Source organism: Mastacembelus armatus, chromosome 12 (assembly GCF_900324485.2).
Source record: "Mastacembelus armatus chromosome 12, fMasArm1.2, whole genome shotgun sequence".
NCBI classification, from domain to species: Eukaryota; Metazoa; Chordata; class Actinopteri; order Synbranchiformes; family Mastacembelidae; genus Mastacembelus; species Mastacembelus armatus.
Window position 1 is genome coordinate 19,696,032 of NC_046644.1, and position 26,207 is coordinate 19,722,238.

At 42.8% G+C, this 26,207-nt stretch overlaps 2 protein-coding genes across 5 annotated transcripts; both read right to left on the reverse strand.

Annotated features, from left to right (window-relative positions):
• Positions 1 to 25: 25 nt before the first annotated feature.
• Positions 26 to 10,497, reverse strand: sec14l7 (SEC14-like lipid binding 7). 2 transcript variants are annotated; one of them, XM_026298160.1, is made up of 13 exons: positions 10,392 to 10,497; positions 7,121 to 8,650; positions 6,097 to 6,172; positions 4,692 to 4,735; positions 3,381 to 3,443; positions 2,556 to 2,744; positions 2,368 to 2,463; positions 2,232 to 2,292; positions 2,039 to 2,122; positions 1,730 to 1,836; positions 1,502 to 1,641; positions 1,061 to 1,230; positions 26 to 807 (listed from the first exon to the last, which is right to left on the reverse strand). In XM_026298160.1, the coding sequence occupies exons 2-13, from the start codon at positions 7,172 to 7,174 to the stop codon at positions 713 to 715; spliced, it is 1,179 nt and encodes a 392-aa protein (XP_026153945.1). In that variant the 5' UTR covers positions 7,175 to 8,650; positions 10,392 to 10,497; the 3' UTR covers positions 26 to 712. The 2 variants fall into 2 exon arrangements, with proteins under 2 accessions (XP_026153945.1, XP_026153946.1); XM_026298161.1 differs by lacking the exons at positions 6,097 to 6,172; positions 7,121 to 8,650; positions 10,392 to 10,497 and adding an exon at positions 5,991 to 6,079.
• Positions 8,693 to 25,936, reverse strand: zfyve16 (zinc finger, FYVE domain containing 16). 3 transcript variants are annotated; one of them, XM_026298157.1, is made up of 19 exons: positions 25,758 to 25,936; positions 24,063 to 24,146; positions 22,763 to 22,871; positions 20,401 to 22,424; positions 19,222 to 19,318; positions 16,118 to 16,294; positions 15,877 to 16,040; positions 15,544 to 15,760; positions 15,259 to 15,381; positions 14,992 to 15,147; positions 14,686 to 14,910; positions 14,138 to 14,220; positions 13,806 to 13,910; positions 13,333 to 13,483; positions 13,118 to 13,198; positions 12,843 to 13,005; positions 12,482 to 12,587; positions 11,947 to 12,123; positions 8,693 to 11,858 (listed from the first exon to the last, which is right to left on the reverse strand). In XM_026298157.1, the coding sequence occupies exons 3-19, from the start codon at positions 22,830 to 22,832 to the stop codon at positions 11,700 to 11,702; spliced, it is 4,278 nt and encodes a 1,425-aa protein (XP_026153942.1). In that variant the 5' UTR covers positions 22,833 to 22,871; positions 24,063 to 24,146; positions 25,758 to 25,936; the 3' UTR covers positions 8,693 to 11,699. The 3 variants fall into 3 exon arrangements, with proteins under 3 accessions (XP_026153942.1, XP_026153941.1, XP_026153943.1); XM_026298156.1 differs by lacking the exon at positions 24,063 to 24,146; XM_026298158.1 differs by lacking the exon at positions 24,063 to 24,146 and having other exon boundaries at positions 8,694 to 11,858; positions 15,877 to 16,016.
• Between the last annotated feature and the right edge of the window lie 271 nt (positions 25,937 to 26,207).

Sequence of the window (26,207 nt, forward strand, 5' to 3'; positions counted from 1 at the left end):
ACAGTAAAAGTTGTGTGTGTATAAATCCATTTTCTGGCTTTATTAACAGTAATAATCTACAAGTTAAATTCCAAAATAAATCATCATTATATTGTTATTTGTTTATATAAACTCTGATAATAAACAGATTTTAAGTGGAATATTCAGATTGAACATGTTTGATTGTATAATTATAGTATAATTATCACTAGACTACAGACAGTCCAATAATTGTACAGTAATTATCTAAACCAGGACTCCTGTTTATTTCACCTCAGTGTATCTGAGTCATGTGTCCCTAAATTACAGAAACGGGACTTTGTGCTTCTTGCATTTGGGACAATGTGAAGAAAAGTGTGTAACTGTAAAACAAGAGTCTGTCTATAAACTTTAAGCCTTTGTTAAAAACTAATTTTAAGGTATTTATTTTTTTATATCTGTGTATTTTGTGATTACTGGAGACATTTTACTAAATCAAGTTCTGCTTATAGAAAAACTTCACTCAATGTTTGGATCAACTTCTCACCTGGCTGCAGTGAAGTTTATTGGTTTTATATTTTTCAACAATATATTTAGATTTTCTCAGGTTAAACTAGTTTCTGGAGGTTTCATTGCTCTGAATCCTCTGGGCCCTGCCTAACAATGATGTAATATAATAAATATAAGATCCAGCCCTGATGCAGAAGTGTTGGTTTTGCAGTGAATGACTCCCGTCCCCTCTGCTTCGTGGACTCTACATCTGTCCGTCCGGAGGAGGAAGAACCTCGACATTGTAGCTCACCTTCTTGGACTGGATGATGCTGTAGCTGTTATCGAAACACAGCACGTCTGCACACAGTGGAGGACAGAGTCAGCAGCCTGGCAAATACACTTCACTTTCATTGCTCAGACTGAAATAAGAGCGAGACCATTACTGAATATGAAAGTCACTGGTTGGCTGGTTGACCTGCCTCTGTCCAAAGCCAAGATGCCAGTCTTTATGCTAAGCTAAGCTAAGCTAAGCTAAGCTAAGCTGCTGCTGGATATAAGTTCATATTAAACACAGACGATCTTCTTATTTAAGTCTCAGCAATAAACTCACAGACTCCAGGATTGGGGCAGGTGAGGCAGCCGTCCTCAGGGACCAGGTGTGCATTGTAGCGTTCGTTGGGCAGAACCTGCAGCATATCAGTCACTTTCTGCTCACCCCCCTCTTTGGTCCGTCTGTACACCCCAAACCCAATATCTGCTCCGTCACTTGCAAACTGCCACCTGGGGGGGGGGGGGGCAGACTAATGTGGTGAAGGCTGACACTGGGAATTAATTAACCAGGTATTCATTTGCACAGTATATGTGAAGGTCCAGGGAGCTAAGATTGAACTGCTGACATGTAAACAGACACTGCAGTGACTCTGTTGTTGGGTTTTTACAACAGAAGTGAAAAAATACCTTGTTTGGGTCACATTTTATTGAAACAATACGATAAACTGATGCCTGCAGGTGACAGCACGTTGTTTTGGATCCCTAAAGAAACTTCAAGTACCTCAGGAGGCTGCTGGGTGCAGTAATATCGTACTCCAGCTGGAAGCAGGAGCCGCGGCTCACGGTCACACTGTTGTCGTACTGAACCTTCACCGAGTCCTGGACATAGTACGACCGGGGCACTGTCCCACCGTAATTGATCTGCAACCATAACACAGAAAACATCCATCGTCCCGATCATCATCTTTTCATGACACTCACTTTACAAACACAGGAAGCTTTCCCAGACCATGGTTCTGCAGCTAGGGTCTCCATCAGGGTCAGTCCGGGTTCCCCCGTACAACACAGGAAGCTGCTCTGCGTCAATATATTCACGCAGCACATCTTGCCAGTTACCTACAAACAGGAACATGATGTGTGGTTTAAAAAAATAAAACAACAGCTGGAATCTGTTTCACTCTAGAAATAAAACGTGTAAATAAACCACATAAACTCAGAAAACAACAACATGTGAGGTTTGTAGCCTAAACAAGCCTCTAAACTTAGCTAAAGCTAATTTACCAATTATTAAATGATAAAAAAAAAAAAGGACTCTTACTTCCTAAGATGACGATTTTACGCCGTGTCTCCTCACACAGAAAGGGTTTGACTAGGCTGTAGGCTATAGGAAACAGTTTCGGGGCTGCAACAAAAACAAAAAATCATGACGGACTCATAGATTAGAGCCAAGATCATAAACACAACCTGGAATCAAATCAAACCCATGGAAAACGGTCACAAAGAGGCAGCACCTTTGATAATGAGCACTCTCTTCAGCCCCTCAGGATAGTTGTCCTCAAACATGGTGAGGACCTGCACCACAGAGAAACACATGTGTGACAGTGGACAGACGTAACATGGCCATGATGGTCTGAGCACAGGACAAACCTCTCCATAGGCCTCGATAGCAGGTTTCCAGATGTGTTTCATTCCCAGCCCTTCACAGTCGTAGATCAGAGTGATGGCTTCGACGTTCTTCCCCAGCTGAGGAAGAGATATGACAAGGACGATGAGGAGACAAGACGAGGAGATAAAAGAGGAGACAGGAAAGGAGGCAGATAAGGAGGAAACACGACCTTCTCAGACTGCAGCTGACACTCCCGTCGCAGCTTCTCGGTGTGTTTGATCTTGCCCTTCAGGTAGTCCTGCTTGCTGGCCGACAGCAGCAGACCTTTAGGATCCAGGGGACCAATCACATCGTACCAGATGGGGCTGCCCTCCTTGTCGTAACCACACATCCCTCCAGACACGTACTTCTCAATCACCTGATGATGACAGGAAGGAGAAGAAGAAGAGCGACATCACAACCCGACGTCACGCTGCAGAGTCCTGACCAGTTTCTTTAGCACTTGATGGTAAATGAGACAAAAGCAGCAGATTTGAGTTGTCACAGCATTTAAAGCCCATTTCCACTAGTTAGGTTCAATGGGCCGACACTGACCTGCTGAACCTCCTGTTATATGGAATTTGGACCCCCGGAGCCTTAATTAAAGGTTCAGTGTGTAAAATGAGTAAGATTTAGCAGCATCTAGTGGTGAGACTGGAGAATGCAGCCTACTGACCTCCCCTCACACCCCATTTCCAAGCACAAAGGCTGTCAGAGGTCGTCACCTTGAAAACAAACGTGATTCGCTGTCTAGAGCCAGTGTTTGGTTTGTCCATTCTGGGCTACTGTAGAAAAATGGCTGCCTCCGTTGAAGGAGACCCGCTCCCTACGTACATTTAAAGGTTTCAGTCTAAAATAAAGAAACTGCAGCTGTTGGTATTTTCTGGTGATTACACACTAAAGACAACATATTTCTAAACACTATATTCCATTCCTGCTGATAAACACTGAACCTTTAACTCTGCTCCAACAAGTAAACGCTGTGGTATCACCTGAAGCCGATGGACAAACGTACCTCTGGAGGAGTCCAGTCAGTTATGATGGTGTCTACTTTCATCTGTCTCCTGAAGTCCACATGCTGCAGAGAGAAAGGATGGTTGACATATTAAAGGAAAAACTAAGAGTGAACAACAATATTTTCTGGTTAGACCTTCTTTGATGTGAGGAATTGATGCTTTTTATTGTCATATACTAATAAACTGAATGAATTTGGTTTTTGATGGACAAAACAAAACAAATGAATTTTGTAGATAAATCAAATAATCATGAAACTCAGCAGCAGATTAATCTGTGATTCCTGCATTTTTTTGTTTCCACTCATTTATTCAGAGTTTTACTTTAAATCAAAAATGTAAAAATAAAAAACAAGTAGTAGCCCTGCATACAAAAATGGCTCTCAACCTCAGGGTTGGGCCCCTCCAAAGGGTCAGCACATAAATCTGAGGGGTCACCAGATGATTAGTGAAAGAGGAAGAAAGAGAAAACAAAGTTCAGATGCAGAAATCTGTTTTTTTAGCTTCTATCCAACCTTTATTTTTACTCCTTGAACTATGTTCTTTAACATGCAAATGGATGATGAGTTTATATGATTTGTAAGGAAGTGAGTGTGTGTGGGCAGGACTAAGACACAAGGAAAGGATACAAGTGAAGGAAACAAGGATGCACTTAGGAACTGGCGAGTTAGTTCTTTTGGTATTATAACCCCTGGATGTACTCTGTGGGGGTGTGATGGCTTTCATTGTTCTGCCTGTGTTCATTAGGGAAAGTGGAGACAGGCTTGTTGTTGTTTGGTCCTCTGAGCCATGGGGGCGGGGCTTAAGAAACTGGTAAGGGGACAGGTAAACTGGTTTTACCCTAAATACCATTCGATTCTATTTATTGTCCCTAGGGGTGTTTCGGTTCATCTATAGGAATAATGAGAGGGTTAGAGTTACTGCAGTGGTTTGAATTGCTGGTTACAAATGATCTGTTGGGAATTTGATGCCTTTTCGTTGTCTAGAACACCCTGTAGTTACCTGTCCAGGTGGAAAGTTCCAGTGGGGGGCGGATGGGGAGATAAAATACCATTGAGGTCAGAGGAGATGGAGAGAGAGAGAGAGGAGGTGGCAGCTGATGTGATGGTGCAGTCTTTGGTTAGTTTCATGAGAGGATTTTGTGTCTTTGTTAAATGAACGTTTTTGGTTGTTAACTGTGTTTTTGCTCCTGGTCCTGGCTGCCAACGTGCTTCCTAAACCTTTTAGTAGAACAGCTCCGAAGCAAACCCCCTCTTGGCTGCAAAAATGTGCAAGAAGCTCAAACTTCAGCAGAAAAACAACAAGGGTCTCACCTTCCTGATCATGGTTTCAGCTTTCTGAACATTGAAGTTACGGGCTAGAAAAATAGAACATGTACACATTAGACCCCTCGTGTGTTTCATAATACACAGCAGACATGTAAATGAACATATAATATAATATAACAACAGGGACTAAAGAACTGGTGAAATGTTACCTAAAGCCAGGAAGAAAGATTATACACTTTCTCTGTTAATTATTAATTATATGTAAATCTGAATATGTAAAACCTTGACACAGTTCAAGGCATTTAACCAGGTTTGAGTCGAGCAAGGAAACTGTCCGAGGTTAAACAGTCAATGCAAATATTGAATAGTCACAGAGTTCCCCATCGATCTGCTCCTGCCTGAACTGTGGCCCCTGCACAGAAGAGTCAACATGTCCTGGATGTCCTGTTGGATGAATCAGCAGCACAGGATGGAGACGACGTGTGTGTATAAAGCAGCATCAGGGCATCTTACATTAAGACATGACACAGTTTTGATCATAATAAAAGAACATATTTAATATTTTTAGGGTTTTTAGCAGCAGGTTGTGTGTATAAACCCTAAAATGGCCAGGAAAGACAACAAGGACAAAATAAACTGTGCTGCAGCTTTCACATAGATCATCAAGCTGTTTCTCTGTAATTACATTCAACAGGTATCTGTCACCATTAACACTGGTTTTATAGAGACCTGACAGACACGCCCAGCTCCCTTTAGTAACGCAAACTATTATGTGACTGACGGTTCAAATATCTGTTTCATAAGACCTCTTATGCAACAAAACTGAGTTTATTTCCCCTGAGGTGAAGACAGAGGAGGTTTTTTGCCCTTGAGATAAGAGTGAGTTCACTGCCGGGGCAGAAGGAAAGACCGAGGATAATCATACGTTACGAGATTTTAGAAAATTACTCTAAACGTTACAAGAAAGTGCAGAAATGCCGAATGGTCATCATATCTGAATTCAAAACTTAGATAAAAACGTTCTCAGTTACATGAGAAAATAGCCCAACATCTAAAATGTGTTAAATATAAAGTGGCCTAAAGTGGAAAAACTACAAGAACTGACATTTTACTGGAATAGATGTAGTTATAAAGGTGAGTTTATGAGTTTAAGTAACTGAACACCCCGTGGTCCATTCAAATGTGACAAAGGAACAAATTAAAGTCCAAGCTGATGGAGATAATCGAGTAATCTGAGACATAGCCCTACTTACAACCTCAGGTGATTTCCAGTGTAATTATTTATCAAATCTCTGTATTTGCCATCTAGTCTGTGGATCTTTGACCGGCTCAAAGTGTTTTCACCTTTATTCTCACATCTCCCAATTAAAGATGCCACTCTATGCATGGATGGGTGCATGCTGGGTAACCTCATCAGTTTAGGGTGTGATGTGCAGGCTGCAGCTCTCACCTCGGAGCCAGCGGAGGAGGTAGTGGTCGTGCTGCTCAGGCAGGGCGGACAGGATGTCCTGGATCCTGGATCGAAACTGGAGGCAGGGAAGCAGACGGGACAGAAGGTGAATTTAATTTAATTAATTAAATTTAATTTATCATTTTTATCTTCATACTTTATCTTTGTGACCTAAATATGAGGCTACAGCCTGCAGCTGTTAGCTTAGCATAAAGACTGGAAACAGGGGGGAAACAATTCCAATTTCTTTCCTTAAGGTTTTACAGAAAAATAACTTTAATAACTTTATAAATGTGATAATAAATCAGTATCTGTGAATTAATAAAAGAACTGGCAGGTTGATAGCTAATGTTACTGACAGATAATATAATATATTGTTGTTTTGTGTACTCCTATGATATTTACAGTTTATTCTGTTGGCATCATCAACCTACACCAGTGAATATGGGAATATTCTAATAAAAATGCCTTTAGTGATAAAGTGTAAACAGTAAAAAGTAGTAAAACAAAGGTGTAAAATGGCCACAAACAGAAAATGATCATTTTCTTTACGTTATTTTTCTCTGGTTGTTTTTGTTTTTTCGCTGCTGGAAAAACTATTTTCATCCCGGCGCTTCACCGTCGCTATGCAACGCGCAGCAAATGTTACTTAGCAACGGCGGTGACCCCGGCAACGCCGCGCGAGGACTCAGGAAGCGTCGCGAGTCGGGACGCAACACGTGAAGCCTGTTTACGATGCGATTTGTCCTTTTTTTTACATAAACACGTCTGAAATTAGCCGTAAACAAACACGTGACGCGGAAAAAACAACAACATCCAGATAAACATTAACAAGAAAAGCGGCGGGTTCATGTTTACAGTGGAAATAAGAACAGTCACTATAAATACACAGATTAGGTCCCATGGGATCATTGCCGGTGAGGCCAACAGCGAGAGGAACGAGGAAAAACTGCAGCTAAAGTTGAAAGTCGTCATGTAAAAGTACAAAGAGAAACTGGAGTCGCATCGATTATTGATTCATTACCTCTGATAAGTTTTCAGCCTGTTTCGGGCTCAGGTCGCCGACTCGTCCGCTCATCTTTGCTGCTGCTCCGACAGACGGTGTGTGTGCAAATGAACTAGTGGAGGGAAGAGGAGGTGGAGGAGGAACACACACACACACACACACACACACACACACACACACACACACACACACACACACACACACACAGGTGGACTTTCACCTGCCTCCTATTGCGACACAAACACCCACGAATCGTATCTGACAGAAAAAGCAAGAGTGAAACTTTCCATTAATCCTCATATTTATATTCCTGCTCATCCCCTGCTGCATTAACAGACACTTATTGTAAAATCTCAGCTGTAATTAAAAGTTAAGGATTTAACAATAAACCGGACACAACTTTTAAAAATGTGAACTTGAATAAAATGTCTGCTGTACTTTATAATTTGTAAAGGCCCATTGATTGGAGATAAGAGCAGCTGTTTTTGTTTGCTTACTACGTTTTTCCTCTAAAAGGTTAAAACAAAGACTTTACATTTGTTTATAAAAATAATTTGGTTGAAAAAAAAAATCTTCTAACAAACAATTGTTTATTATGCTGCTTATAAATCCTGAACAGGCGTTAAATGTTATCAGGTAAATGAGTTGACACCAGTGTAAAAGAAAATCTGTGCTTTTTTAAAAACTGAATAGGATTTGGATTTCTGCTGTACAAATATCACAGACATTTTTCATAAAACTCATTTTATTCTTTAATTACAGAAGCTGTTCAGAACCTGATTAGGACCCAGATACCAGGTTCACCAAAATAAAGCTGGTGTTTATGAATAAATAGATGATTTACACATAATGAATCATAAAGAAGAAAACATTTCTCATTTTTACATAGAGACAAGTTGATTGAAGCGTCCTAGAAAATAACTTACCTTCTAAAACATTACTGCCCTGATAGAGATTATACAAGGGGAAGGGGAAAATCAAAATCAACTCCAGGATTAAAAAAGAAAAAAAATCTTGTTGCCGACGCTCCAAGGTTCAAATCAAGAGAACAATGTGCTTTGCTGAGATCAAACTGCTGTTTGGAAAACGTCCATGTGTGAAACATGAAGAAGAAGAGGAAGAGGCAGGTTTGGTCTGTCATTTCTCAGACTGTAAACAAAGATGGCTGATGTGACAACTCCAATTAGTGAAGCCGCAGTTAATTGCTCACCCCCTGGTGGTTGGTTGCAGAATAACTCATAAACCACAATTAACGGATGGGACTTGAGCCAAACTAAAAATTCAAATCCAATCAATTCAATTAGTCCCAGAGCTGATTTCCTTGAATAAATCTGATGGATTTTCAGATGATTGACAGCTTTGATTGGCGGCTCTGGTCGCTCCTGTGCAGAATCTGGTTGCAAAACGCATCACCAAAGGAGAATGGCAGCTGCCACATTCACAACACTTTGGCCTCACTCTTGCATAGTGACAGGAAGGAGGGAAGTCCCGTCCATCTTCGTCTACAGCCGAGGGTCAGAACTGCAGTCGCACTCTGAGAATCTGGACCTAAAATGTGGTGATCACAGATTTTTCTCACAGGACTGGCAACCTTCAGCTCAGACAGTGTAAAGGAGGCTTCACTACGAGGGATGGGGGCATAAAAAACAATCGGATTTAAAAAAAAACAAAAAAAAAAAAAAACGTTGGGACAGATTTACCCATCTGTGTTGTTTTTTCTTATTGTTTTAAAGTGAATCAGCCTTTCAAAATAAAGTGATACTGAAACTGACGAATGGTCTAAAGCTGATTTTATTCTGTCCTCAAATTTTTACCTCACACATTCATTTAAACTTTGCATTGCAGTTGGAGATTAGATATTTTCCACTTGAGGAATTAATCGTCTTAGTGTTTCTTTTCCTCTCAGTGTCGCTACACAAACTGCAAAGCGACTGCAGCCTGCATCCTATCAAAAATATTCCGTCTTTTGAAAACTTTTATAGCTATTAGATCCAAAAATAACTCTTAAATTAAATGTTAAATATACAAAAAGAAAAGTTTGGTACAATCTCTGTGCATATGGTTTCTCTTTTCTATATTTGGACAATTCCTGACAGACAAGTGAGATGTGACTGCTCTTTGCCCTAAAAATGGAGAAACAGGAGATGTGACCTCAGAGGGCTGGGATTGCACAAAGCTTCTTCAAACAGAGCATGTTAACCTGTTTTTTTTTCCAGTATTGGAGGGATGTAAACCTTTCTCTGCATCTATATTCTGGTTTTTATTAAGACAAATCCTAAACCCAAAGACTTTATTTAACTGGAGCACTAACACATGGAATTTGGCAGACTGAGCTTTGAACTTCGTGGTAACGATGAGAAGCTGGTGAAGAAAGAAAAGTTACCCGCTTAAAAAAAACAAAACAAAACGTACTGTACACCGGCTCGCTGAGAAACCTCGGAGCTCTCCTGATTTAATGGAGCTAAAGTGCCTTAAAGCTGCTGTGAAGGTTCACTGAATCAAACTAAAACCGGTTTGACGCTGTTCGCTGCACGGTAAAATACTGTGAGGTCTTGCTCCAGTCAACACCTGAGAAGGATTCTGCTGCACTCAGGGCAGCAACAGCAGCTTTTTTTAAGGATTAGTTCAACATTTTAGGAAACATGCTTCTCCATTTTCTTGCCAAGCGTTAGAGAAGCCTGCATGTCTCTGGCAGTTAGCAGAACTTAGCATAAGGACTGGGGAAATAAGACAGCCTGGATCCAAAGGTAAAGGAAGCACCTACTAGCTCCTCTAAAGTTCACTAAGACGTCATATGGTCATTCAGTATAAAAACCTAAGCACAGAAACAACAAATTGCGGTTCTGCAGGATGTTTGTGCCATAAAACCATATCTTCTTGTTTTTACAACTTAACACCCCAATAAACAAGCTTCAGAGGGGCAGTAGGTGGATCTGGTTAGTGTTGCACAGAGCCAGGGTCGCTCTATGCTAAGCTAAGCTAAGCTAAGCTAAGCTAAGCTAAGCTAAGCTAAGCTAACAGTCCACCAGCTGGAGTGGTAGTGCAGAAAAATGTGAAACTATTCCTCCAGGTTTTTAAAACTCTGTATGTTCGTATATATTTGATAAGTGGTAAGTTAAAAAGTGAGATGACCTGAAAACGCTCCCAGTGCGAACCACTGAAGACAAATAAACATCATCATTGGTATTTGAGCTTGAGTTGATGCTGCTCATTCAGAAAGTAAAAACGTTTCGACAGAAACATGAAAACGACAAAAAGGTTGTGTTTAGTTATAAATGTTCAGTTTTACCCAGAGCAGGATGATAACTCTGTCGACCGGCCCCCACAGTGACTGAACGTCCATAAAACACCAGCTGGGTACCACTCAGGACAAACCCGCGGTGAGGACCCCAAACTCCAACAGGCCAGACCCAGTCCCGATTCACCTGCTACTGACACACTGGGCCTCAGGCAGGATCCACCGAACAGACCAGTCCTTCTGTGGCAGGTGGGAGAGCCTCAACACAACCTGCATTGACTGATGTCTGAGGTGTGAACAAAACATACAGACGACAAGAAAAATACTTTAATCTGAACAAACTATCTCACCAAGGCTGCCTGGCTCTAACTGGCATAGTGAGCAGCTGCTTCTGCAGGTAAAAACCCTGTGTCGGCATAAAACCACCTCCTGTATAATATTCTGTCCTCCACCTCCACGACCGTCACGTCCTCTGAACCACCTCCCGTCTTAACTAACCTCACATCAGATGGTTCCTTCCAGCTCCACACAGACGACACGTCTCTGGCAGCTGTTTCAATATTCAGTCAAAAAGTCAAACCTGCTTCAAACACACAACACAGCGTCATCCGACAAAGTGCCGACGGCTCGTTTCTGGTAGATTAGTTGGTACTGGGGGTTTCTAACATTTTGGCAATGATTGCTGCAGCACAACCAGACCCACACAGCCTGGAGAAAAGTCAGAGGGTTAGGACAAAGTTGAAATCAAAATGTTCTTGCATGAGGCCCCATTGTTTTCCACTACCATCAGAAACCAGCATGGAGAATGAGAATGTGGAACCTTTAGAGAACACAAGATCCAAATTCTTCATTTTCAGGACGGGCAAACTACAAACGCAGAGTGGCGTTACGGTAGCACCTCCCGAGCACTACAAACTGCATCCAGTAATACCATCCTTTCAAGCAAACAAAGCCATATTAAAATATAATAAATACATCCAGATGAGATCGCCGTGATCGTGTGTCAGTGGGGAACATTCTCTGAGGTGCTCCGAGCTGTGAGAGGCCAGCCGGAGCCTGGAAGGCAGAGGAAAACGCTTTGAATCGTTTGGTTGTATTTGGTCGTGTTGTCTTTAACTCCTTGTTTAGTGTTTGGCTTCTTGTGTTAAAGCAGCTTTGGTGAGCACGAAATGCACGAACATGCAACAGGACACGAGCAGCGTATCAGTTTTACACCCCCCCAACAACACATCCTCAGAGTGGAGATGTGGTGCCAGCGGCTGCTTGTCCTGCCACACCGAGCAGCTTTTCTCACTGTGCTCTGCCACTTCCTGTTCAGTGGATTTCAATACTCCGAGTGCGTTATCCTCTGTATGCTTATTAGATGGAGTGTGTGATGTAGAAGAGGAACTCCATGTCCATGGCGGTCTGCGGCACACTAGCGCTACCTCCGTGGATGACGGGGATCAGAGCGCCGTCCAGCTCGTTCATGTAGTGCTGAGGGAGGAGTCTGCCCCCGGAGCCGGCCTGGTATTCCACCTGAGAGCGGACACACACAGATGTACTCACCACACCTTAGTTAAACTCATATTCTGAACACTGCACCGGGTTAAACTTTGCTTTGTACCATATCGGCCTGTGTGGAGATGCGCAGAGAGAGCGAGTTGATGCCACCGGAGGCGAGAACAGCGAGGTGCGGAGTCAGAGCACTGCAGGTGGCCAAAGCAATCTCCTTCTGAAACACGCTGCAGGACGGCAGAACTGAGGCCAGGCTGCAGTCGGGGCTCTTCAGCTGGTAGAACACCTGCACAAACATTCAGACATTCACACGCCTGGACCCAAACTTCATTTATAACAGATTACTGTTGACGAGCTTATTGAAAGACTAAAACACACAGCATTGTGTCATTTTGACTGAATTAAACAAAATGACTAATTAACTGCAGAATTAAAAGCTGCTTCATGAGATGTTTCATGATTATGGCTCAAAGATCTGATGCACGTCCACCGGAGAACACCAGGACCACTGTTATTATGTACAGAGAAACTTCTTCCAGGATCAATCGAGCCCTGTGTCCAGGCTCTAAACCTCATAGCTCAACACTGACCATCAGCCAGTACATGCAGACTGTAGGAACCTGCTTATTAAAAGGGAGACTCACCTCCGTGCATCTGATGGCGCGGCCGTCTGACTCAAACTCAGCGTCCTGCTGCACCCTCACACTGCAAACTCCATCCAGAGGTCTCCCATCAACACCGCTGGTTTTACTGCAGGGGAACAAAGACCACGGTACAGGTACTGATGGTAAACATCTCATTTCTCACAAACAAACAACCAGTAACTAACCGCACAGGAAACAATCACTCTTAAAAAAAAAAAAAAAAAAAAAAAAAAAAAAAAAATCAGATTTTCCTTATCAAAACAATAACTTAGTATTTTCATGATCAGCATTTCACAGGATGACAAATACAAAACCAGCACAAAGACTGATGATACGTGTAAACTGGGTGCAGGGCCATTACCCCGTGTTGATGGGTGAACTCCAGTCAACCCAGCGGACAGTGACGTTTTCTCGGAGCTCCCCACCGTCGTTCTTCCCGCAGGGTATGTGGAAGTCCGTCTGCTCCCTCAGGGCAGTGCGCAGAGACTCCATAGTCTCTGGAGGGATTTGAACCATCAGCCCGTCTGACACACAAACACAGAGTCCGGTTCAGTGGGTCCAACAACAAAACAGGGACTTCACTATGTTCTAGCATAATTCATGGGTTTGATGTGATGAAATTAGAGTCAACGATACCTTCAACAATGCTCGACTTGGCAATGAAGCCAGAGGAGGCTTTCAGCGCCCCATTGAAGACCACAAAACTGGCTCCAGTCACTGCAACAAACCCCCACACAGTTTTCTGTCTATTCAAACACAGCCAAGAGACAACAAAACCACCACTGCAGCACCACAGCATTTGTGATGTTGCTGGGCAGAAGAGGCTCCTCTGTCTTACTACTAGCTCTCACCTGTGCGGGTCTTCCCTGGCATGCTGTTGGCCTGGGTCTGATAGTTTCCCTCCTGGTTCTGCAGACATACCAGGTGAGAGTCAGCCTCCGAGCTGAATCTTGCTCCAATGCTGATGACATGTTCGTTGGAGGCATTTACCACCTTCTGCATCTGTGAAACAGAACGAATATTATTCACAATGATACAGATTATTTTTTATGCAGAAGCCTCGTTGTTAAACTTTTTAGTTCAGTATTTTTTAGCTGCTATGGTTGAAGCCTGTTTATTGATTTGCCAGTTTGTAAAATGACAGGAGGATAATTAGGTTGATGAAGTGCATCTGTTTTATACTGTTGTTTTCACAGACATGCCTTCAAGGAAGGATTTAATAGTTTGCAAAATATATGAACTCATGTCTGTAAACAGAAATATAGAGACATGGTACTGATCTTATCTAATTCTTGACCAGTGGACTCAAATGATTCTTCCTCACCTCATTGAAGCTGCTTTTGGGTATATCGATGTAACTGTGGCCCATCTCCATGTGGATCCTCAGGCCCTCCACCACTGGCAGACTGTACTGGTAGTTCCTCAGGTCCTGTGGTGAAAGATGTAATACTCATTCTGTTCGCCCACAGGGGACACCACAAATCTGTGGTTGTTACTGAAACTGAACTGAAAGCTGAGCCTTAATGATAGAAAATGTAAAAGTGTTTGATATTTAATACATTTCAAACTGTTTGGGCAAAGAATGGCAATGTTATCTATTTACAATAAAAATCTACCACAGTAAAGCGAATGGACGTGAATACTTTCTCTACTTACAGCCAGTAGATTCATAATGGTGTGTCCCGTCTCTCGATACACTGAGTCCCGGAAACGAACACTAACCATCGTGGTGGGATACACTGAAAATACATACAACCATAGAATTATCAGTTAGAAAACCTCTAATCTTTACCTGCAACCTATAAACAACTTGGAAATGCAGCAAATCTTTAATTCTGAAACAAGGTTCAGCATTTTTCTTCATTAAATATCTACTACACTGAAATCAATTTCAGATTATGCATCACAATAAAAGCAGCGAAGTCTTATAGTCTCACTACTGACTTAACTACAAGACTACCTGAATTTCCCTTTGGGGATGAATTAAGTTTATATTATCTCGTAATGACAATTACTACATGTCATCAAAATAAAATTTTAATTTAAACTATATTTTTGATTAATTACCAAAAACTATTTTAGACAAACAGGTGTCAAAATCTCCTTTTATAAATCTGTTTCTTTGTGTACAACATGTTCAAACGCCTGTCAAGACAATATGAAACTAATGTTTTAAGACTCTGGAGCTACAGAGAGTCACACACCACTGTACTCGGCTCCCAGCCGCAGAAGCAGCCTGAGAGGAAAGACTTTGGCCCAGGGGACCTCCAGTTTCTGGATGAGGAGGCCAAACAGGAAAGGCTGAGGGGGGAGACTGAGGCCATCTAGAGGCTGACAGGTGGGAGAGAAGAACAGCATCCCAGCGTGATCTTTGCTGCCCAGGAAACTGCTCGTGAATGTCAGGTTATCCAGTTCCTCCATAAACCTCCCTGCAACAGAGGATCATCCTTCTTGTTTTCGTGACTACAAAACTCTGCTATTAAAGGTAAACAAATGGAGGTGCCATCTACCTTTTTGGGCGTCTTGGTAAACGGTGAGATAGAGTGTGAAAAGGTCTTTGGGAAGACTTTTTTCTTCGGGCAAACACTCCAACAAAAACACCACCTCTCTCTGTCCCAGAGCCTGAAGTCCGTTAGAGCTAAAACACCAGCACTGCCGACTGCAGTCTGACAAGTAAAACACACACAGAGTTAATGGTGGTAGGTTTGTTTACATCCAGAATGTATGTGCAGAACATCCAAGAAAAAAAAAAAAAAAACAAGACAGATTCTACACACATGTAACCAGTTTGACGTTGACCAGCAGGTTGGCGTTCAGAACAAAAGTCAGCGGTCGGGGTCCTCCTTCCTCTAACAAGTGCAGAATCTGGCAGGGAGCAGGACTTTCCTCAACCAACGCATCTACAAGGTAAAGGCAGAGGAGCACACATCAAGTTACACACACACACGAGCCCCTTTTCAGAGCTAACGCAGAGCAAACAACACATTTATGTGAAGACACACAAGTTTGAAAGGAGCTACAAAAACCTTAAAACCAAGGAAAACACTGAAATAAACACTCACCTCCTCCATCCTCCTCTCCAGTGATGATGAGCAGTGGAGGAAGCTCGTCCTCATTGTCTGGCAGCAGACTGGGAACCCTGTTCACCGAAGAACTGATTCCGGAGAGCAGGGCATAATCCCAGGGTCCACATATCGGAGGGCGAACCCCGTCTACAGCCGCAGAAGCTTCAGGGGCCGACGAGCCTCCGACTCCAGCCTCTGACCCTGTGGAGCCAGGCTGACATGAGACAGTCGATTACTGGGGCACTACTCCCATCCTACTTAAACAGATCCATTTTATTGCTCACAACAATCGAGCATTTAGAAAACCCAGACGATGCGTCTGTCTCTTACTGTTGTTTGGTCTGGGGTGACACCACTCAGGTCCTGGGAGCTCCTGCAGCTCGTCACCAACAGCTTGGTTGTGTCGGCCACTTCCCCATTGGGCAAGATGCCATCGGCAAACCACACGCGCTTCTGTTCGCGAGGACAATCTGACAACACGCAAAAAACAGAATCTTTTCAGGGATGTGGGTCAGGAAGACAGGCCAACAGTGAACCACAGACCGTGTAGAGGACATGAGAGGAAACATACTGTCATTGTTTGGGTGTTTGAGAACAGACACAGGCACCATGACGGTGGGCGGAGGAGAGTTTAGCGTGCCGGCAGCACGAGCCTGCTGCAAAGGGGGGATGGTGCTGCAGTACTCAGATGGGACGTTCGGGTTCGGACTGGGACCCGTAGGACTCATCATCCGCTCCAGGGCCTGGGCTGCAAGGAGAAAACGTCATTAAAAATATTTCCTTTTTAAAAACGGATTTCACAGATATGATTTTAGTCTTTAAAGTGAAATATCTCCCTTGGTTGATGTGTATGAGTCAGGATACGGACGGTGATGTCAGTAGCATTAAAGGTCTCCAGATGATGAAGTCTTATGACACTGGTGATCCTCTGACTTTATTTATTTAGAGAAACATTTCAACTATTGGATGAATAGTCATGAATCCATCCATCAGCTGGTTTTCACTCATCCTTTAAGATATCTCATCCTCTACTGGCTGGACTGGCATCAAACTGTAGAGAAGATGAATCGTACCGACTCAAGTTTGTGACCAGTTAGTCCAAACACGTTTTCCATTTGCCTCAGCTGTACTTTATGTTTAGTGGCATACAGCTGCTAGCATGGCTCTGAACTACATTCTTATTTAGCTGCTGTCAAAACTGAACACTGTACCAATAGCTGGTTTCTTTGGTGAAGCTGCTCTCACTCTGAAACAGGCTGAAGCACAAAGTGCAAAGAAGTGGAGAGCTGAACTAAACTCATGGGGAAAACTGGATATGTATAAATGACATCAAGTGTTTGCTAACGAGCTCGTCCTCACAACTTGATACAGGAGCTGAGGTGAGGGCTTGATGCTGTGAGATTTTCTACCTTGCAGTGGTCAACGCAGCTCAGTGCAGCACAGTAGAATCATCAGAGCAGAGATTTTCATGTAGGGTGAAGGTTTAATGTATGTAACTGCCCTCTAGAGGCCAAAGATCAAACTACAGTTCATTCGGCCATAAACTCCAGCCTATTTATCAGACAAGTATTTCGTCTGGTGCATGTTGAAAACCATTGTTCCTGTGAAGTCGTGAGACACCTGAGATGTTAATGTGTTTTTTTTTTTTTTTCATACTATGTAGGTAACAGGTCATATCAGGTGATGTGTTTTCCTGTTTGGCCACATTTTGTATCAGTGATACTACAAATGAACAAAGACCCTGCTTGTGTCGGTTTTCCTTTACTGGATGGTTCTGATGAAAGAAACATGCTCCTGAAATAACTGATGAAAACAGAAGCAGAACTGAAGCATGAGCATGACTTTGCCAACTCAGAGGACATGAGATGGACAGAAAACCAGCCAGTGACTGTATTTGTGACTAATGTCAGTGAAATCACAGTAAACTCCTGCAGCTGTATTTCTCTAACCACGGACTGGAAGAGCTTGTTTTGCTTAATCTGGAAATGAGGCCAACATCCCAGACAAAACCTGACACATTTAACACGTGAATCGAATGAAAAACGTTGAAGCTGATGAAAACAGGACAGATGTTGCACTCCACAACATGCTGACGTAGCACTCGTCCACATCACACTGCTGAAGCCTAATCAGCCTGGTGTGTACTGACAACAGCAGCATAGTATTACTGTAACACAGCATCACTACGAGGTTTTCACCGACCAAGGAAAGGATGACAAGGCACAAAAAAAGTCATCCAGGCAAAATACAATAAAATATTAGTGCACCATTTCAAGTGAAGCCAAACGCTGCTCTTTAAAATCTACCTCAACGGTTTCTATAATACGTTCACAGACTGGAAACACTAAAACAACCAAAACAACATAGGAGGTGCACACAGCAACGTGAAAACAACAGTCTACTTATTAGGACGTCAGCTGCATCTTACCTCGTCCTCATCATCATCGCCTCTGCTAAAAGTTAACCAAAGCACATCGGTACGAGTTTATTCCTCTGTCCTCACACTTGACACTCTCACATCACAATCGTCCTGAAGCTGCTCATCGCTCATTTCCGTCCGTCTGCTGTTGGCCCTTTAGCTTTAGGCTGGGGTGTGTGTGGTAAGCCTCACATGCAGCTGATCACACAGATGTGAGGCACAGACAGCAAAGTGAGAGGGAGGGAAGGAGAGAGAGAGAGAGAGGCAACAGACAGTAGGGAAGGATCGCATCACACTGCTCGAGCATCCACCCGCCTCACCAAGTGGATCACCTCTTTCTTCTTAATTTAGGCAGCATGTGAGCGTCACATGTCTGCTGCGTTAGGCGGGTCCTGCACCTCACACACACACACACACACACACACACACAAAAATCAAGGACAAATGCCAGCGCCCTGCTGTAACTCTCCTCCCTTTCCCCCTCCCACCTCGCTCTCCATGTCCGTTCTGCAGTCTTTAACTATAAAAAGCTGCCTCTGCCTTTTATCATCAAAGCAGACAAGAAAGGTGCAGGAACCAAAACAACAGTAATGATTTCAAATGTTTTCAGGCTGTAAAATAACAGAAGCCAACGTGTTTGTTAGTGAAGAGACACATTTTAACAGCTGTTCCATGAGGAACAAAGCTGCATAATGAATTAGTGTGACGTTAACATGTAGTGAGTTGTCTCTATTTTAAGCTGATTGTTGGTTTGGTCTGCTTCTGTGAGGGAATGAAAAATTCATATCAGTACCACTCTAAGGTATGACGAAAAAGGAAAGAAAGGGTTTAAACATAGAACTGACATAATCCAATATTCAGCTCACGATGATTATGCTGCTAAACTGTTTGTCTGCTGTGCACTGTGGAGTTTTAGGACGGTGCAGGTCCAGACATGACCTGAAACATCCTAAAACTGTGATAACCATCAAAACCACCAAGCAGCTCCTGAATGACCATGCTCAGAGTCTAACCGGCTGTGAACACTGTATATTACTTCTCTTGCTACTAAAGCAGCACTGTATAACCAAACATAAGGGCTCCATATCCAAACTGTTTATGTGTTCGTGTTAAACAACTTATCAGCCAATATGTTGTCATCTGACGTAAACGTAACATTTCAGTGCCCGTCAGTGTTTGTTTGGTTGCTTTGGAACTTGGAAAATGAAGTACAGCAGCTGACGCAGCTCTGGGATCAGACCAAACTGGGGTCTTACCTCTGCGTATGGAATCAAAGCAGATGAGACACACACGCGCCTCTTTCTCCAGGTACTTCAGCTTACACCTCCTGTTGCAGCACACAGCACAGTAAACCTGGCACAGAACAGACAGGACGGCCGTCATGGAAAATATACGCTACAGAGCATCTGGCAGTCTACCTGGCATGTTTATCTGAGTAGTTGTTAAAGCAGCAGTAGCTGTGCTGTGAATAACAACGCATCCTAAACAGTCCTCTCTAATGCTGTTTTAATCAGGGGCCTTTAAAGGACTTGGCTGCAGCTCCAGGACACAGCTCAGTGGAGACCTATAGATGAGCTGGAAAAAGAGGTGCTGACTCACACTCTGCGCTATATTTGGTCCTGGGACATAACTGGTTCTCTTTAACCAGTTCTGAAGCATGCACACGTCATATGAACAACTCATAAGAAACATATATAGTAAATGTCATTAAATCATGATTATTAATAAAAGCTCACCAGCTGCAAACACTTAACTCAGAATATTTCAATCACGTCGAAAGCTACAGCTGCTGCCATTAGCGAGCCGACAGGAAATGAATTGGCAACTGTTTGGTAAATGACCCTGACTGCCTTTTATTTTAACGAAAACATCAGAATCTTACAGACTAAATGATTAATTGAGAAGAGAATCAGCAGATGAAATGAATGAACAGAACATTTAAGGAGAATCTGCACCGCAGACGGCTTCGTTTGGTCAGCAATAACAATTCGGCTGAATATTCGGCTCAGTACCTGGTTTGCAGCTCTGCTCTACAGCTGCTGATGTGGGAGCAGGGTCCCCATGTCAGTGAGCTAATTTTGCATTATCAGTATAGCTGATAACATCTGTTCTTACTACAAGCCTGTATAGTAAACTAGATGATTAACAGAACATTTTAGCAACAATTCCATTAATGTATTGATCATGTAAAGAATATGTTGAACTAAAATGCCTAAAACCCACTGGGTCCAGCATCCGAAATGTCAATTTGAGTTTCTGTTGGTCCGAACAAACAAGCGACTTAAATATATCACCTTTGTCTCTGAAAAACTGCAACTGTGATTTAGAAAAAATAAATGCAGTGATTGAGAAAATAGCTGGAGGTGAACAGTGTAACACACTATGTCATTGAAACTCACTGCAGGATAACATGGATTCAGCGACTGTGTACAGACCTTCCCACAGGCTCGACAGTGATGCCTCCTCTTGGTGAACGTGAACCTCTGGTAGCACTTCATGCAGTTGGGAGCTTCAGAGTCTGGCACCCAAGCAGGTTGCCTGCTGCCCAGCTCCTCCACCCCCTCTCTCTTCCAGTTCACTGACCTGGCACCATCTGTCGGTGACTCTCCAGGGTAAGGTGGGGGCTCTGACAGTTCATCATACCCCACGCTGTAATCCTGATGCTCCTGAGTGGCGTAGACAGGGATTGAATCCCTAAAATTGGAATGCTCCTCCATAAGACTTGGGCTTATGGGTGAACCATCGTCATCCTCGACTAAACTTGAGCATTTTGAAAAACCACTAAATGTCTGAACCTGCTCCTCCTCTTCTTCCCCTGCTGGTGGAGATCTTGCAGTTTGGCAGTGTAGCTGTTTGGGTCTTGCACCTCCATAGGAGGGCTGCTGATCAGGGCTACTGCTGTGCTGGGACTGGAAAGTGCTGCTGGTTAAAGAATGGCTCACCCCAAAGGACAGTTCTGGATCTTCTTGGCAATTTCTGTAAGAGTCCTCTGAGAGTGATGGAGCACCAGGGTTAAATGTTTCCTCCACAGACACACACAGTGGTCTGTCACTTTCAGGAGAAGCCAGACCCTCTAGCTCTTCCAGTCTACCTCGACCACAGATTCTCAGCTCCTCATCTACAAGCCTGTGCTCCAGGTCCCCATTTGGTTGAGAGAGACTCTCAGGCTCAGAACAACCTCCAGAACTGCTGCAGTAAGAGACACCTCTGCCCTGCTCCGCCTCAGTGTGGGACTGCAGGAACGCATCCAACTCTTCATCTGTAACCAGCAGCCCAGCCTGGTCACTCTCAGGCAGATACTCGAAGCCAAACTCACGAGGATCTTCTGGGCTGGGATCTGAGCGATCCATGAAAGCGACAGCATCAGCTGGTTCAGGAGAGACGAGCTGCCCCTCTGGTGACAGCCTTCCCTCTGCAGCCTGCTGGGGCACAGACACTGACGAGTCAGGTTCCTCTAAACAGGATCTGTGTGCGCGAGACTCCACGGCTGACAGGGAGTCTGCCTCTGTGCTTTCAGAGACGTCTGCCTCATCATGTTGCTCTGTAGCTTCTTCTGTGTCCTCCGACTTCCCCACAGCTCCACACATGGACGCAGCAAGGGGCAGGCATGACAAGCCCACAGATTCGCTGTCTGAGGCTCCTGCTTTTAGCTCAACAGGAGACTCATGCTGTTTATTCACTGAGGTTGTTGTATTTTTAATGCTCTGAGCAGACAGGCTGCACTCTGGTTCACTGTGGTCTAAGGAATTATCCAAAACTTGCTTTGTAGAAGCTAGATCCTCAGAGTCCCTCTGATCTTTACCAGCTGACTCAGTGGTCTGTGGTGGCAGCGACTCCTCTGGGAGCTCACATCCCCTCTCGACTGCTGCAGGAAGGATGACATCCAGCAGACTGAGCGAGGCAGAGTATCCACCGCTCTGCTCATGGGAGTCAAGACCCAGCAGTTCTTCTCTCGTTGAAGCTTGATCTTCTTCAACGTCTCTACCCCCGCCCCTCTGGTTTAGCCCCCCTTGCTCCTGTGTGACCACGGGGCTGTCAAAGTCCACAAGCAGAGACTCCTCCTTCTCCATTTGCTTTTCAACTATGTCCAGTTCACTGAAAGCATCGTGGCTGTTGGCCCTGACCAGGATGGCCGAGCTCGTGTCATTCACAAGATCACACACTGGCTTCAGAGCTCGATCCGGGCAGGGAGGGGCAGAGCTCGCGGGTGGTCTTCGATCCACAGAGGAGAGAAGATCCACTCCGGTGAGGGGCTGACCTTTGACCTCTCTATCATTAGTGCCACGATTGTGACTGCTGGAGCGCTCAGGACAGCTGGTGGCAGAACCATAGTGAAGAGAGTTTAGGTCAGGGATGCTTGGTGGTGCAGTGGACGGCTCCGAGGATAAACCCTGGGGGCCCAGCGAGGAGAAGGGGGACGCAGAAGGCTTCAGGAAAACAGATTTGCATTCAAGTTCCTCTGAAATGAAGAAATAAAGCAAGTTAAACTGATAAACACACACATGATCATTCAGACATCACACAACAGCTCTGATTTTAGGTAGCTCAATTATAATCCTAGATCCCTAATTATATTTTTACCAGAATTTAAATGGCTGTGAAAGAATCTAAGAGAGCAGTGTGTTCTGTAAATAAAAAAATATATATATATTTATAAAATCATTTTAAACACAAAAATGTCAACAATTTACCATTTCCAACTTACATTTCATGTGCAAAATTAAACATTTAAATCTAGAAAACAATAAACAGATTAATGAAAACTATAGGAATCATCATCTCAGCCGTGGGTCTTACCAGTGTTGAGCTCAAAGTCATCAAGTAGTTTGTCCAGATCACATACAGCTGCCTTAAAGAAGCTGTCCATGCTGGACTATGACCAAGGGCCCTCGGTCCCCTCTAATTCCTAAAATGAAGGAAAAAAAAAAAAAAGAATTTATTACATACAGCATATGTTTACAATCTAATATTACTGTTCTTGGGATAAAAACACTAAATATTTTGCCATAGCTGCTTTTCTTTGTCATATATCATAATAAACTGAATGTTTTGGGTTGTGACTTCTGGCTAAATAAAACAAGAATGTCACCTTTGTCGAACAAAACTAAATGACCAATAAATAAGAATATCTAGTGTCATATAATAGCGTATACTGAGATGTTAACCTGCTCGCCATGAAAAACAGCCTAGCCTTTATACCTACTTTTAGTACAATATTCATATTTGCAATGTGACCTCCTTTCCCTGCTGCACAGAACTCACACTGTTTAGTTTTCAATGGCCTGCAGGTTTTCAACTGAGCAAGCTGCAGAAAGTTCAACACAACAGAGAAACAACTTGACCAGAAGTTATAAACTCCTAAACCTGTGTGATCAGTCCACAGAGACGCAGAAATGTGTAATGATAACATGCAGTTATGGGTTTCTCTGAACCAGAACACCCTGGTGCACAGCGCTCACAAAGTTCAGCTTCACTCTCAGAATCAATAATAAACATTGAAGCCTCCAGGCCAAGTCAGGCTTCTGCATACCAATCACCCCCAGTAAGATGTGTCGAGACAAATCCTCTTTTCTCCTCTCTAAAGTAAAGATTCATCAGCAAATAAACTACACAAGAAATGAATTTGACATACTTGATATTGCTCAGATTCAAACCAGAATCATGAAAATCAGAAACTGGCCAAGAATGAAATTGGGTCAATTTAAGGGAAGCAAATCTCTAGCATGGCTGAAAATAAACCTGCAGGCAAAGAGCAAGTTTATAAAAAGTCTGAACAGACATTTCCCAACACCTCCTGCTCCAAAAGTGACGAGTAGTTTGCCTCTAAAAGATCGTTTAATTACATTATGAAGTCAGCCAAGAATACCACCTGATAGATTATTTAAGCTCAACTGATCCTGCCATCAGGAATCAAGACAGTGTTCAGTGTTTTCATTAGATTTCACTCCTTTTTATAGTAGACTTGTAAAAACAAACAGCATTAACACAGAAACCGCAGGCTGCAGCAGCTCCACAACACAAAGTACACCGAAGACAGCTGGATTAACAGAGAAACCAATGTCTGTCATGTAAATTTAGCAAACTCCGTTTTTCCTACCTTCTTCAGAAACCCTCCCTGCGCTGCCATGTCACAAAATAACAATGATGCAGGGGAAATATGGATGAGAATGAGGAAGTCAGCCTTAAAAAAAAAAATACATGCTTCATGGTTAATCATTACGGCAAATATGCACTTGCATGAACTTGAAGCTATGATTCAGTATTTCCCTAACTCTTTATTTATTATACTTTATTTTTGTTACCAACCCTTTTTTTCCCCACTTTCCTACTTAACTAATGATGGTACAGGACTCATAACACAACTAAACCTGAATCCCCTAACACAGAAAATATAAACTAAATTATTAACCACAAACAGTTTCTGAGCAAAGAAAAAAGAAGAAAAAAATAAAACACAGATGAAAATTGCTTCTACCCGACATCCCGAAGCCTTCAGACAAGACGGGGGGAAAACTAGACAAACAAACGCTAGAGCTACTGTAGATTTAAAATATATAGAACAATGCATATCAGCTTACTGCTGCTGAATTTACAGGATGTTCAAAAAGAACAGTTCAGCTGAAATATTCAAGTTCATGGGGAGACTTTCTGTGACTTTATATACATGTAGGGTTGATTTATCATTTAGCAATAAAACTGTTGAAGACATGAAGAAATGTTTATTCTCTTAAAGTAGGAGGCAGTAAATTTATTTATTGCCATTTAACATGCATTTGGTTTAACACTGACTCTAAAACTATCACACTGTACAAGACTGTTACCAGCCCACTGCTATTTATTTGACCATTTTTGAAGATGAACTAATAATAAACATTTCTCCAGCTTTAATAAAAAATACCACTATGCTCTCGGATCAAATAGCAGGTAAGATTTGTAAGTGTTTTTATTAGAGGGCGGGAGCTGTGAAACTAGTGGTTGGCGTATGAAAAACAAAAAGACTAATAGTTGTGGTTGTCACTAGCTCTGCTGTCACATGTCTAAACTATGAGGTCACTGTGTTAAATCCCTTCTATCAACATCCAGTCATTTGGTATAGATCTATGTGACATAGACAATACTGATTTACAGTTTACAGCTTATTGTTAAAGAGGATTAGCATAACTAGCTAACGCCATTTTTTGTAATTTAACCCACATATCTTTAACAGCTCACTGCGTTAACGATAAAAACCAAGTAGCAGCATTAATTACAGCTGAGGTCACATAATATTACGGGTCGCTAATATCGTTGTAACACCGACGCCAACGGTATCTGGGTTATACATTATTAGCTAACGTTACTGTTTCACTATTTTATTATTTAAACAGCGTTTGCCTTAACGTCCACACTTCACACTGACCCCCACGCCACAAAAAGCCATCCTGGACACCACTGCCAGCATGAACTCCCCGAAAAAATCTCGGAGCTAACTAGCCCCAGAGCTAGCTGAGCTAATTGCGTTAACATGAAACACCAACGTCTCAACACAACAGCTGCGCTAAGTACGGCTCAGTTTATTAACGGGCTGGTCATAACTGTTCCTTAAACATCAGTTTGATAAACAACCACCTTCAACTAGCGCGATTACCCTAAAGCAGTTGTAGCTAGCTAGCCGTTAGCATGGCTGCTAATGTAGCTAAGCTAAGTAGCCGTTAGCCTGGCTACTAATGTAGTTAAGCTAATTAGCCGTTAGCCTGGCTGCTAATGTAGCTAAGCTAGCTGGCTTACTGTGGTTTGTTTGTGAATTCCTTACCAGCGCTCTTTTTACTCCATAACGCCGACGACGTCTTCAATAATTATGCTCAACTTTTCAAAACAGAGTCAAACTTCGCCGGTATCGTCGTCTCATTCTCGGTGAAAGTAGTTTTGTGAGCTAATATTTGTTCATTAGTTTGATTGTGGATGTGTAAAGTCTCCACTCAAGCCGCCATCTTGAACAGGCTGCAGGTCACGGGATCTTCTACTATTATTATTTATATTGTTTATATTATTATGATCATAATTATTGTTATTTGTAGTAGTATTAGTATTTTTCAGACAGTTAATAAGTAATGTCGTTTTTATTTTGTGCTTATTCTTAAACAAACTAAGGTACATTTTTCTGATATTGGGGTCCGGGCTCTTGTTAGTTAGCTGTTATTATTTTAAACTGAACATCTACACTGCTTTTCAACATTTATTTTCATCTGACGGATTCATTCCT

Coding starts and splice junctions, on each gene's coding strand:
- sec14l7 (XM_026298160.1), bottom strand. CDS start 7,174: ATGAGCGGACGAGTCGGCGACCTGAGCCCGAAACAGGCTGAAAACTTA. Junction 6,173..7,120: donor AGGCTGAAAACTTATCAGAG/GTAATGAATCAA, acceptor CCCTGCCTCCAG/TTTCGATCCAGGATCCAGGA. Junction 2,123..2,231: donor GAGAGTGCTCATTATCAAAG/GTGCTGCCTCTT, acceptor TTTTTGTTGCAG/CCCCGAAACTGTTTCCTATA.
- zfyve16 (XM_026298156.1), bottom strand. CDS start 22,832: ATGGACAGCTTCTTTAAGGCAGCTGTATGTGATCTGGACAAACTACTT. Junction 15,761..15,876: donor TCACCCCAGACCAAACAACA/GTAAGAGACAGA, acceptor GTCTCATGTCAG/CCTGGCTCCACAGGGTCAGA. Junction 13,911..14,137: donor CCATTATGAATCTACTGGCT/GTAAGTAGAGAA, acceptor CTTTCACCACAG/GACCTGAGGAACTACCAGTA.